Source organism: Coenobita brevimanus, chromosome 90 (genome assembly GCF_032717465.1).
Source record: "Coenobita brevimanus isolate Jiangsu-jjx chromosome 90, ASM3271746v2, whole genome shotgun sequence".
NCBI lineage: Eukaryota > Metazoa > Arthropoda > Malacostraca > Decapoda > Coenobitidae > Coenobita > Coenobita brevimanus.
The window spans coordinates 35,296,685-35,310,859 of NC_137043.1; the positions used below are offsets into that span (position 1 = coordinate 35,296,685).

The 14,175-nt window shown below is 40.0% G+C and overlaps 1 protein-coding gene across 1 annotated transcript in view; it reads left to right on the top strand.

Annotated features, from left to right (window-relative positions):
• Positions 1–907: 907 nt before the first annotated feature.
• Positions 908–14,175, top strand: part of LOC145411672 (uncharacterized) — a 32,001-nt gene continuing 18,733 nt past the window's right edge. The window contains exons 1-8 of the mRNA XM_080281678.1: positions 908–1,018; positions 1,210–1,313; positions 2,562–2,757; positions 4,284–4,741; positions 5,558–5,683; positions 7,739–7,831; positions 9,321–9,434; positions 11,024–11,157. Coding sequence (XP_080137804.1) covers positions 1,268–1,313; positions 2,562–2,757; positions 4,284–4,741; positions 5,558–5,683; positions 7,739–7,831; positions 9,321–9,434; positions 11,024–11,157 — 1,167 coding nt within the window. The 5' untranslated portion in view covers positions 908–1,018; positions 1,210–1,267. The remainder of the gene's footprint in view (positions 1,019–1,209; positions 1,314–2,561; positions 2,758–4,283; positions 4,742–5,557; positions 5,684–7,738; positions 7,832–9,320; positions 9,435–11,023; positions 11,158–14,175) is intronic.

The window sequence follows — 14,175 nt, forward strand, 5'->3', positions numbered from 1 at the left end:
GATAACACTTATAGCAGCATAGGAGAAATAAATTCCCTGATCGATCATATAGCCCCGGTAGGCGACGGGAAAGCGCTACCTCTCCCAGCAAGGCAGCTACCCGGGCTGGGCGCGAACTCTCGACCCTTCGGTCTTGAGTCAGGCGCACTACCTTTGAGCCACTCTGCCCCCTGTCAGCGTGGGAGAGTGCATTGAGAAAGGTGGTGTCAAGGGGCGAAGAGGTCAGTGATGAATGGAGATAGAGATCCCTGCAAATTCTGTGCCAAGGACATTCATCAGGGGACTCAGTATTATTTAACAGTTTGTTAAGCGTGTTTGGCAGTTTCACAGTGACCAACAGTACAGTACATATAAGTATTTGTCTTCCACGATATCCATATACACATCTCTGATAGTGAACTGTCACATGTGCCCGAAATAATTCCATACGCCCTTTACCACTATAGTCCTTCCTCCCCATGCTGCCTGGATTGTGCTTTGCCACATTGTGTGCTATCCAGCGCTTTTTTTTTTTTTTTTTTTTTTTTTTTTTTTTTACATGGTAAAGAATCGTCTCCGCACCTATTCTGATCACTTATCTTCTTGGTCTCTGTCGACTGCGCCTTTGCGTCAACTTCCTTTCCAAGTGCAAGCAATGAGAATATAGGAAGCCAAGCTCGAATTATTTGTAGGAAATAAGCAGATGGGCGCTGAAAGAGAAACCTACTTAGACATTCTCATCCCTCCCCTCTCAACCATGGCCACTAATTTCATCAGTACTCGAACTCCATTTGAACTTCTTTATTTAATTTGCGAATGATAAGTTTATCACTAAAGACTATCATTATCGTATATTATAGTTTAGAGTAAATATTTCGTAATGATTCTAATTTTAGTGCAACTTTGAACGATATTGAAATACCTTTCACGAAAATCTTTTGTTTACATTTCGCGTAGCAGTAGCAGAGGGGCGGAGGTCGCAAATTTGTAGTGTTACTGTTATACTGCAATGTGGGCTTGGAAATGGCTCTTATGACAGGTGAGAAGTGCTTTTGCTATTATTGTTTGGTACAGTACGTGTTCGCTAATGCATGCTTCTGTATTAGCCCAAAACTTAAATGTTTAATACGGTCGTTCCTCCAGTCTCGTAATTATATATTTTTTTCCTCTCTCTGTCCTCATATTTAGTGCATAACTTTGTGGTATTACAGTTATTGTTGGGCTTGACAGGTGTGTGTGATGTCATAGGCGTGGACTGGGATCAGCTGGTGATTTGGTTCAGTTTGTGATGGGTGGGTCGACAACAACAGTCTTGGATACACTACTGTTGCTTGGTGAGCACATTCAGAAACATTTAATAGTGGTGCTGGGTATTTTTGCTGTTTTAGACATGCCTTTCAGTCAGGCAGGTTAGCTTGATTAGGATAGGTTAGCATTGATAGGGTATGGTAAATCAGTTCAGACTTCATAGTTAAGCTAGATAGGTTAGAAAAACAGGTAAATTTTTACAGTGGACAGTACATCCCCCAGGTAGTGCAGTATATTTTTATGGCAGTTTTTGATGCAATTCGAATGTTTCTGACCTTCATTTTTGTCGGAAATGCCCCTCACCGAATGGGGTAATGGGGGTTATTTGTGATTCTTAGGGACTATACTATACGATAATGGTGCTAAAATTCCAAAACTGCATATTGTCCACTTGTAAAATAATACCGAAAAACACATAAGAATAATGTTGATTGAAGCTGCAGATTTATCATGGTGCTGTATGAGGTAATGAGATTCAAATTCTTTTCAGCTATATTTTTTATTTGGGTTATTCTCTGATGTGTTTGTGAAGTCTGTTTTGAGTCAGACAGCATCATTGGGAATAATTACTAGTTAATGTAATATTCAAGTACCGGTAGTATGTTTTGTAGTTTAGTACAGTATAGGTCTTGAAAAATTATTGTGGTATGTAACACTGGTACGGTATTGCATTTTTTTTTTTTTTTTTTTTTTTCCCTCCCCCATAATACGTACAGTACCAGTATGTTAGTGTTACCTGTGTTTAATGTTTTTATTAGAAAACTTCAACCTATCAGACATTTTCCTTTTGCATAGCCATTGTTTGATATAGAGTAACTGATGCATAACCTTTTGTACATGGCAACATTCCTTGTAATTTTTATTCAGTGGTTTCGAGACTGTTTGACCTGATGTCCCCTTTCATTTCTTGCAAGATTCTCATGAATTTTTCAGGCCCTCTATAGTTTTGTTAAACTGAAAAGTATTTGTTCAGTGTTTTAGTATTGTTAAGGTGCAGCTAATTGGATGTCACTGTGTTTCATTGAAGAAATCATAAGCATTCCCATGAAGCTATAACTAGGATATGTTGTGAGTTGTATTTTTCTTTTTCCCCTTTCTAGATGATATGGGAGGATACTCAGTTCGCTCAGTACATCCCCAATTTCGCTACAGTTAACAATGGAATGAAATTACGTTTCAGCTTGAGTAGCCTATGCTATATGTAGATGTTGCATGAGAATTTTGAATTCCGTACTGTTTGTTACTGATTTTATACTGTAATATAAAACCCTCAGAACTGATAGTGACTGGAGTATGTGGTGGGAACAACCAGTCAGTGCCAGTCAACACATATGCATGTGACAAGAATGGGTCTTACCACTCAGCCTCTCGGGGAACCATCATCTCACCTCTCAACAACATCTCACACCCGACACATGTTTCTTGCCACTGGATCCTCAGCAATCCATGGCAGGACACACTCATACTCAGGTTTGTTTATTTTTTGCAGATACAAGGAAATGCTTATACAGTAGTTACCAGTACATGAAATTGCATATTTTAGCCATCATACACCATGCATCATTGTCTTTGGAACATTAATTGTTTTGTGTGTTTGTGTTTTATGCAGATTTGGAAGGGTATTGTAAATTTGTTCAGTTTTATTGTACATGGCCTGAGATACATACAGGTACAGTATGACCTCACTACAACGGACTTCACTAGACTGGAATTCACTTTTTTCGGAGTCAAGGAGCTGACCGGAATTATAATACGGGAAAACTCCGAAAGAGCTAGAAGCGGTCTGGACTGCCTAACCTCAGGCCGAGACAGCCATATTGTCCGCGCGGTTTGTGTGTTTGTGCGTTGGTTGGTGGTGGACCAACGGCGTCACTATTGTTACACCATGCTTTGGCCTCAGTCTGACCCACATCATTTCCCTGGAAGTCCCTTATGCTGTATACTGCTTGAGGGTGATTAGCGATAAGTGAAATATACAAAGTGAACATTTTTAGTTTGTAATATCGTAAAGAATAAGGGGCATAAAGTGTACGGTACAGTATTTAAAAGTGTTTAAAATTAAGTTATACCAATAAAGTACTTTCTAAATGCTAAAAAATCAGAAAAGGGATCTGCATTAATATTAATATTAATATAATTATGTGGAAATGGAAAATGTGAGTACATTTAAGTACTTGGGTAGTGTGATGAGTAAGGATGGAAGTTTGGAGGGTGAAGTGCTTGAAAGGGTACAACAAGGAAGAAAGGTTGCTGGTTCCTTGAAGGCAGTGATAAGAAACAGGGAAGTGAGCATGGAAGTGAAAAAGTCATTACATGACAGTATTGTGATGCCAACTCTAACATACGGAAGTGAAGCTTGGACGTTGTTGGAGGGACACAAGTCAAGAGTGAGAGCAGTGGAAATGAGTTATTTGAGAGGAGCCTGTGGAGTCATATGGAGAGACAGACTGACAAAAGAGGAGGTGAAGGAGGGTTGTGGTGTGAATGTGGATGTGATAAGAAGCATTAGGAGAAGTACACTGAGGTGGTTTGGCCATGTGGAGAGGATGGAGAGTGAGAGACTCGTGAGGAGAACGTATGTGAGTGAGGTGGATGGGGAGAGTGGGAGGGGAAGGCCAAGGATGAGATGGAGGGATGGAGTGGAGAGGTATTTGAGAGAGGGGGGTGTGAATTGGGAGCAGGGCAGTGAAATGGCAGGGGACAGGGTGATGTGGAGGTGATTTGTTTGTGGCCACCCCTTACAGGATTAATGTGTCTGGCAGTAGATAGATAGATAGATTATTATTATTACTGTATTGTATGTTTTCATATTTAGGTAAATCATCATTATTTCTGCTTTAGACCCCATACCTTAGAAGGGGTGATATGGGATTAGCTGTTAGCATTTCCATTCTATCAGGCAAACCTTGCAGTCATATTTTATTCATATTATGAATGCAGTAAATGTATATATTACAATATGCTTGGTATATAATTCATTATCCACCTCTTTACAGCTTCAGCAAATTTGATCTGGACCAAGATAGTAAATGCAACAGGAAGTGGGACAGTTGCTGCACCCATCAGTGGCTTCTGATTAAAGAAGACCAAACTACACAACCAAACATTGATAAGGGGGAGGGGGAGGAGATCATTGAGGAAAGCAACAGTGGAATCTCAGAGGTCAATACAGATCATGAAAACCATGCATTGTTTCCCTCAGATTTTGCCTCACTTCTCGCTCCCTTCACTCCAAGCAAAGAGTTTTTTGGAAGAAATACTGAGACAAGAACTGTAAATACATCTGTGACTGCTGAACAAAGGGACATCAAGACAACAGGAAACACAGGGCACATGTGTGGGAGGACTAGACCCCCACCCATGCAGACACGGGCAAAAAAAGTTATTATCAAGTTCTTCTCTGACACTCACGCCAACATCACCAGAGAGCGCTTCAGGCTGAATTACTATAGGAGTGAGTAAAGATAAGCCCCTTCATGATGAGAATGTCTTTGGTATTTTATTTTCGTTGCAACTAGAAGATATTATTCAGCTTAGGAGAGACCTTTTGGGCTGGAGGGGTTAGATGTAGTAGCCTTCATTAACCCCATCACTCCTACAAATTCTTCCTGAGATTAATAAAATTGTCTTGAGAGGGTAATAATAATAATAATATAAATGATGTAGAGCACTCTGCCTGAAAGAGTTGATGTATTGATTCTCATTCTGTATCATTTACTTAACCGTTGTAGCTGTATCCCCCTTTACCATTGTAAATTTGTCCCAGAAACAGAACGTTTTGAAAAAGTGGAGGCCAAACATCTTAGGAGGAAATATTTTATCTTGGTTGGAGCTGGTTGCATTAATACTAACCCTATGTTATATAAATTGATCCTTTTGCTTGGTGCTAGAATAATGCAGGGTTTAACTTTTTGTTTGTGAAAGCTTTATCGTTGTATCAGAAATAGATTTTTTTTTTTTTTTTTTTTTTTTTTTTTTTTTTTTTTAAATAATATAGAGCTGTACTGTAATTTTGCTTCAGGTTCTCCTTCTTGTGTAATTTTGCTACGTATGCTAAGTCTGATTTCTGTTGTGAAAAGGTGCAGACAGCATACAAGAGAATGTCAAGGTTTATTATGCAAAACATATCACTGAGGAAGAAATGCTGGGAAGCCTTCAATGCCAGTGAAGATAAGGCATGTGTTACCATATGCTGCCATTTCACTGTCCATACTGTAATGCAGACTTGGCAGTGTTTCTTCCAGGTATCCCATAATTGTTCTCTTGCCAGGTAGGGGTGGTGCCTGCAGGGAGGGTTCAGTGAAGTGTAGTGACAGTAGTGTGTGCATTCCTAAATCCTGGAGATGTAACAGCCAAAGGGAGTGTCCAGATGGCTCAGATGAGGAAGGATGCCCAAGTGAGTATTGCCACTTATTGGGTTTGATTTAGGAGTTGTGAGAGAGAATGATGGTGAACTAGTAATTATGTTGTTGGATTGATTGTATTTTAGTCAGGTTGGATAGAGCTCAGTTGTGTCCCTGTGGTGTAAATTTGATAATTTAAAGTTAAGTTAGGTAAAGTTGAGAAATGCTGGGTTTAATTGGGTTCTATTTTATCATATTTAGTAGCAGCTGAATCATCTGCCGTTTGCTGAAGATGCTTACCTGAAATCAGCCTATATTTACCTTATGGAGACTCAGAAAATGAACAAATGGTAGATGAAGTTACAATAGTTATGTTAGTCCAGTTTGGCAAGATCAGGTGTTTCATTTCAGTTCAATTCTGCAAAGTCAGATGTTTCATTTTATTCATCCATCCATCATCCAATCCTGCGTTGCCCCACGAGGAGCTTAGGAGCCTGGGGCTGGGCAAGTTGGTCCTGACATTTAAGATGAGTGTGACCAGCCTCACTCATCCCAAAATGGCATTACATGAGCAATGAACAACAACCACCCCATGGATATAAACCTACACAGGCTCAATCTGGTTGGAGCACCTTAATTACCCACTAAACCACCAGGCGTCGTAGTTTGATTATATGGTTACCACCCAGCATAGTAAATGGTTTCCTGGTGTACCGTACAGGAAAACATTTGGCTTGTCAGTCAGTGTAGAGCCACCTATTGACAGAGGGAAGAGGAGAAAGAAAGAAGAAAAGAAAGACAGAAGAGGAAGAAGAGAAAAGAAATTTTAAAAATAAGACTGAAAGTTTGTTTCATTTTTTTTTTTTTTTTTTTTTTTTTTTTTTTTTTTTTTAAGGCTCCAACATGCTCTCATGTGTCATCCATGGTCACCTAATGGCAACTTTCCATGCTGCTCGATCTCAGGCAGCTTCCCTGTTTAGTCCCTTATCCCTGAGGTCACACTCAATGACCTCGTCCCAGGTCTTTTTCAGTCTACCTCTCGCTACCCTACCCCCAACATTCCAGTCCTATTCTACCTCTCAAATCTTCCTTCATAAACCTAGCCCCCCCACGCATCGCACTCATTGATGCACTTCACGCCCACCTAATCATCGTCATTTCTGTATGTTTGAGCCTGTGAATATCCTCTTCCTTTCCTGCCCAGATCTTACTACCATACATTACTCTCCTAACACATGCTGCATACAAAGATCCCTTAGCGTGGAGGGAGAGCCCTCTCAATGTCAGGAGAAGTAATAGCTCCCTGAACTTCCTCCAACCACCCCTCTCTCTAGCCACAGAAATAGCTCCAGTCCCACCTCTTGCACATAACATGTCTCCCAGTGAACAAAACTCTTCCACACACTCAAGAGATTCACCAGCAAGTTTAATCCTTTCATGCCTGGCAGTCTCCACGTGTTCTCCCCAAAACACCGCACACATGAAATCAGTGTTATCTTGCAGTCTGCCTCTAATGCCGCAACATCTCTGATGCACCCACTTATCACAAACATTGCACAAGATGGAATTACATCCTACGCCCTTGTGTCAAATCGCACATGGCCACTCCTCCGCTTCTTTGACAGTACCACCCCCAGCCCTAGTTACCATGATTTTTGTTTTATGTGCATTTACTCTTAAGCCCTTGTACCCCATATCATTCTCCATTTCCCAAATCTTTCCTCCACCTCCCTTTCATTCTTTGCAATCAACACTAAATCATCAGCATACATCTCCCACGGGAGTCCATTTCTGAAGTCACGTGAGAGGGTTTCAAGTACCATAATAAACAACAAGGAGCTCAAGACTGACCCAAGATGCACACCAACATTCACGGAAAACTCCTCACTCAAATCTCCATTCACCCTGAAAATGTTGCATGAAATTTGATGTTGATGCACTTAATATGACATGGGTTTGTCAGAGATGTGTGAGGATAAAGTAGCCTGCAGGTGGTGTGGTTATGGCCATCTCCTGTCCAGGGATTTCCATTTAGGATAAAGATAATGGAGATGTTGGTAATTACAGTGACGATGATAATGGTGATTAGTCAATTTCACTTGTGTCAGTGGCAGAAGTGACGTGTGAAAGTATGACTGGGACACAACGCTGTGATGGAACTTGGAACTGTCACCAAGGAGAAGATGAGAAGGGTTGTTCAGGTGAGTTGGTGTAGTTTTTACTGCACTGTCACTTTAACTTGTAAAATTTCCATGTCTCCATCTTGAATGCTTAGATGTAACAATAGATTAGCACTATTATATGATGTTCATCAATAAGAAATACAGTACAGCACTGTGGAAAGGATGTAGAGCTGTAGCATTGTCTTATTCTGCCATTGATCTATTTGAAATAAGTTATAAGAGGCCAGAAATCTGCATCAAATTAGGGTGAACAAACCATGGTAACCACATCTGTGATGATGTCCTGTATATTCTAATATTACTGTTGCCAGGCAGTTTTATTCCACTTAGGAGAGATTTTTTTCAACTAAATGGGTTAAGTATATTCTTCTGTATCTTGATCAGTTGCAGGGATCTTTTCTGATGACAGAGGACAGGGTGACATGGATGCACATACTGTAGTTGTTTATTTTATTTTATTTTTTTAATCTCTTGTGGAAATAAGGTGTCTGGCTATAGACAGATAGATGAAATCATCTATTCTTTAGTCAGTCTATACTGTACTGTAGATCTTCATTAGAATTTTTTTTTTTTTTTTTTTTTTTTTTTTTTTGAGTTCAGTAACATCCTTCTGCATTATATTTTTATTATTAACAGACCATTTCAATGAGCTTAGGAGAGACTTTTCAAACTGGGGAATTAGGATATACGCTTCATTAACCCCTTCAGTACAAAAGACCCTTCCTGAGCTAAATCATCTGGAGGTAGCAAGTGTAAAGTAAACTAATACGGTATTGTATTTCAGGATTTAAGTTCATTGTAGATTGCAGAAAGATATGCTTTTAAATTTTCATTGGTACTTGTGAAGCTGCTTGTCACCAGTTGTATGGAAAAATTTTGTGATAACTTGAATATTTCCTAGACTTATAATTGGGGCCATCTGTAGTAGCATACTGGTTTGGCAACCCCATTGCCCAGAATTGGTGTTCTAACTAATTTCTTACCTACAGCCTACAAACAGTCCACAGTGCCCTCCTTCATTGTGTTACAGCCACACACACCAGAACACACTTAGCTCAAATTCATGCACCTTACTGTAACAGCATAGGCAAACCTTCAGCATGACTTTATCAAGAATTTTATGAAGACTCGACTGAAGTGGCCAGGTTCATGCAGTCCATTGGGTTCACATCCAGTTGAAACTGGGGCAACAACAACACCTCCTACAGGACAGAAAAGAATATTGTGCCTGAAGGCTTCATTTTTTCTGATTCTTGTCCTCAAGGAGATCAAAGGTAAATGTTGTAGATCTCCTCACTCTATTTGAACGTGGGGAATTACATTAAGATGTTGACGATGATGCTGACTTTTTGAGTGCTTTATTTTTATACAGTATAACTCTTCTGAGCTGTGTAAAATAATGAATTTTTGTGTTCATACTGTTTAGTTGGTAAGATTTTATAGTGTATTTTTTTGAAAATTTCCATACTTTAGGATAACAAGTATTCTTTTCATTGTTGCATTCTAGGGTGCAGGAATGATGAGTGGTGGTGTGGTAACGTTGGAGGAGGGTGCTTCCGCCAGAAGGAACGTTGTGATGGCATCCACCACTGCCAGAGTGGTGTTGATGAGATGGCGTGCCGTCAGTTCTTCCACCATTTTATTAACTTTACCATCATCGTCATCATCACAATCATCATCACCATTGTTGTCATAATCATCATCATCACCATCATCATCATCATCATCATCATCATCATCATCATCATCTTTATCATCATCATCATCATCATTATTGTTGTCATCTCATCATCACTATATCTAGAGTAAAATTTTGATGGGCATTAGGTAGAGTGTATGATTTAGGGTAGGGGTGTGTGTACAGTGGTTATCTAATGAGGGCTAAAAGGCTTGGTCATGTGGAGGTGAATCTTCTTCCTAGCCACTAGATAGCTAGTACTGTACTTATTTAAAGTTGTTTCACTTAAAAAAGGGGGATGATATACTCTTCCTGTATACGTTGTCATACATCATCCAACCAACTCAATGTCTAGTTAATTCGTTTTGCCCCACAACTTTCATGCCTTGAATACACGCTCACTAAATTATCCATATTGATCCATCTTCATGGAGTATCATAACTCCTCCCACCCTCAGACTGACTTAACCCATGGATTGTGAGCCACAGCTGAGGCTGGGAAGCTCCGCGTTGCGAGCCACAGCTGAGGCTGGGAAGCTTCGCGTTGCGAGCCAAGGCTCAGGCTGTGCTAACCTTCCAGTGGCCGTGCATCATTGCTGACTACACCCCTTACACAAGCTTACGCATGGCGCAATGCAAAGGCGGAGAGAGAGAGATTTCTTTTTTTTTAACAGATGATGCCATGGATGTTTATCTCCAGATTTATAATAAACAAAAACTAAAAAAAAAAAAAAAAAAAAAAAAATCATTTTTTCACTTCACCCCTACGCAAACTTACGTATGGCGCTACTCAAAGACGGAGAGAGAGAGTTCTTTTATTTTGCTAGATGGTGATGCCCTGGATGTTTATTTTCAGGTTTATAATAAACTAGAACTTTTTGTTTCTTCTTTTTTTGCACACCATGAGGTAGGATAAAAAAAGATAATTGCGCAATCCACGGGTTAATGTTCATATCACCACCCTGTCTGTATTCATTTTCACCATGTGACTAGACCATCTAAGTCCAGCTGTCAGCTGGCTTACTATACATTCTCCTTAACCCTTTCCCATCAGGGGTGGTTGTAGGAAATTGCTTGGCGCATGGCTTTTGCTGAATCTCTGTGCAAACAGTCTCGTAGAAATGTTTTATAACTACTGCGCGTAGCAAAGTTACTATTCATTGTAGTGAGCTCAATTTGGCCTCGTTTTGAAGCTTAGTAATTGTACTTTATCATACTACAATATGTTCAAGAAAGCAATATACACAAAATAAAATGCAAAAATGAGAGTTGAATTTAGCCAATGTAGCAGAGTTCGGATGATGGTGAAAGTCGTCATCTAAACATCTGAGCCTCAGAAGTTGATGACAGCCAACGCCATCATCAATATGTGAAAGGGTTTTCTTGTCTGATGTTCTCTGCACTCCACACACATTCCTTCCATAACCCAGCTTTGTTTGCTGTGTACTAATTAACCATGGAAACATGGTATGTTAATGATTTTGTAGTATTAAGTAGCTATTATCTTAAACTTGCATATTTTTCTCCTGCAGATGATGAATGTGGTAGCGGTATGCTAAGGTGTGGGAATGAGTGTTATACCTTTGCTAAGCGATGTGATGGTTCAGCTGACTGTAGTGATGCGTCAGATGAAGCTGCATGCCCTCCTCACCTCTGTCACTCTAAGGTTATTCCTTCCCTTTCTTGATCTGATATACGAGGTCTGTTCAGAAAATATCTGACCTTAGGCTCTAAAAAAGTAAATAGCTAATTTGTTGAGCTAGGACACAAATCCCCCTCAAAGTAGGCATCTTCTGACTTGACATGTAGCCCAGTGTTCTTCCCAATACCTGAAGCATTTCTCAAAGTCTGTTTTCGGTATCTCATGCAGGTGCTTCATCTCATTTGTCGTGATCTCTTCTCTCGAATGAAAGTTGCTCAAAACTCGGTGGAGTGTGCAAATCGTGATCCAGACTTTTTGAAGACTGTTATCACTGGCAGTGCGACATGGGTGTATGGGTATGACCCAGAAACCAAAGCACATTTATCCAAGTGGAAGCATGCAGGGTCGCCTTGACCAAAAAAACCACAACAGTTCTTCAACAAAGTGAAATACTCTTGCATGTTGACAATCTTTTCTGACTACTGTGGTGTTGTGCATCATGAATACACACCAGAAGGGCAGACTGTCAACAAACATTAATACTGCGATGTTATCCGTCGTCTTCACGATGTAGTTCAGCGGAAGAGAACAGACCTCTGGAAAGTGGCAAGTTGGAAGCTACACTATGACAATGCCCCTGCTCATTCTTATCAACTAATTCAGGAATTTTTGGCCAAGAATGGCATCCCGCAGTAGTAGTGGTAGAATGGATATGGAAGATGTGCAGATTGGTTTGGGAGGAGGGTAGAATCCCGGAAGATTGGAAGTCAGGTATAATAATTCCCCTGTACAAAGGAAAAGAGGAAAAAGAAGTGTGTGGTAATCATAGGGGCATTTTTCTTCTTAGTATAATAGGCAAAGTGTATGGTAGGATACTTATTTACAGAGTTTGGGAAATAACAGGTGAATTATTTGGAGAAGAACAGGGAGGTTTTAGGAAGGGAAGAGGTTGTGTAGGTCTTTAGTGAAAAAGTTTTTAGAGAAGGGAAAGAAGTTGTATGTGGCCTTCATGGATTTGGAGAAAGCATAATGACAGAATGGTTAGACAAGGAATTTGGAAAATATTAAGAACATATGGAGTAAATGGGCAGTTGTTGAATGCTGTGAAGAGTATGTACAAGGATGCTAAGGCTGCAGTGCCTGTGATTAGTGAACTGAGTGAATTTTTCTATTTGAATGTTGGATTGAAACGGTTGTGTCATGTTTCCGTGGTTGTTTAATGTGTATATGGATGGGGATTATAAATGAGATACAAGGCAGGGCAGTGGATGTTGGAGTTGTCTTAATGAGAGAGGGCAGCATTTGGAAACTTCTTGTGTTGTTGTTTGCAGATGATACTGTATTGTTAAGTGAAGGCAAGGGAACTGCAAGGCATGGTGAATGAGTTTGGGAGGGTGTGTAAGAAGCAGAAGCTGAATGTGAATGTAGGGAAGAGTAAAGTTATGGTCTTCGAGTGAAATAAAGTCATTGAATGTACAGTGAGATTGGATGATGAGGAATTGGAAAATGTGAGTGCATTTAAGTACTGTACTTGGGTAGTGTGACTAGTAAGGATGGAAGTTTGGAGGGTAAAGTGCTTGAAAAGGTACAACAAGGAAGAAAGGTTGCTGGTTCTTTGAAAGCAGTGACAAAGGAAAGTGAACATGGAAGTAAAAAAAGTCACTGTATGGCAGTATTGTGATGCCAGCTTTAACGTATGGAAGTGAAGCTTGAACCTTGTTGGAAGGACACAAGTCAAGAGTGAGAACAGTGGAAATGAGTTATTTGAGAGGAGCATGTTGAATTAAATAGAGTGGCAGACTGATAAAAGAGGAAGTGAAGGGGCGTTGTGTTGTGGATGTGGGTATGATATTAAGCATTAGGAGAAATACAGTGAGGTGGTTTGGCCATGTGAAGAGGATGGAGAGTGAGAGACTAATGTGGAGAGTGTATGAGAGTGAGGTGGAGGGGGGAGAGAGTGGGGGAGGCCAGTGATGAGATGGAAGGATGAAGTGGAAAGGTATATGAGAGCGGGGTGAGCTGTGGAGAGGGCAGTGAAATGATGGGGGACAGGGTGACATGGAAGCAATTTGTTTGTGGCCACCCCGTATGGGATTGAGGTGTCTGGCAATAGAGAGATAGACAACATCCCGCTGGTCTGGTAGGCTCCCTACTAATCAAACAAGGCTCTTTGCCACTTTTGGTTATTTCCCGAGCTCAAAACTCCACTGAAGGATTCCTAGTTTAAGACAAGAGAAGAGATCATGACGAATGAAACAAAGATACCAAAAACCAGCTTTGAAAAATGTTTCAGGCATTGGAAAAAAAGCAAGGCTACATGTGTCAAGTCATAAGGGGCCTACTTTCAGGGGGATTAGAGTCCTAGCTCAACAGGTTAACTATTTATCTCTTTTTAGAGCCTGAGGTCAGATACTTTCTGAACAGATGTCGTAAACCCCCCTCCACTTTCATTTGTTTATTTATGTAAAGATGTAGTGACAAACTTGTATTGCAGGCAGACCTATGCCTTCTGTTGCATAGAAGAGGAAATAGTACCATGATCTTTCTCCATTGATTCATGTCTTCAAAGAGATTGAAGAGTATTTGCTGTATATGTCCCAACCTAATAATTATGAACATGGGATGCTGGGTGATCATGGTGACAAAAGCAAGAATAATACTTGTGCATTAAAATATTCCAGTGATCTTTTTATATTGGACTGTTCCATGATGAGTGTCGGTTGAATGTGCAGATCTTTTGTGTTTTGTGTATGTTCTACCATTTTTATGTAAATTTTGTCATTAGTACAGTTTTTTAAGCTGATTCCAAATTTGAATTTATTTTGGGGTAGAAATTACTTTTTAAAAAGCTAGGCTGTAATTAGGTTAGTTAATAATAAAAACAAATAATAAGTATTACATTTATTTCACAATAATTTAAGGATAACATTTATTTATTTATTTAACCCGCGGCGTCCCATCGACGTTCTTTAACGTCCACACGTTTTGTCACTGCCAATCCCGTCGACGTACATAAACGCGAAAAAATTGCAAGGTCCCTAA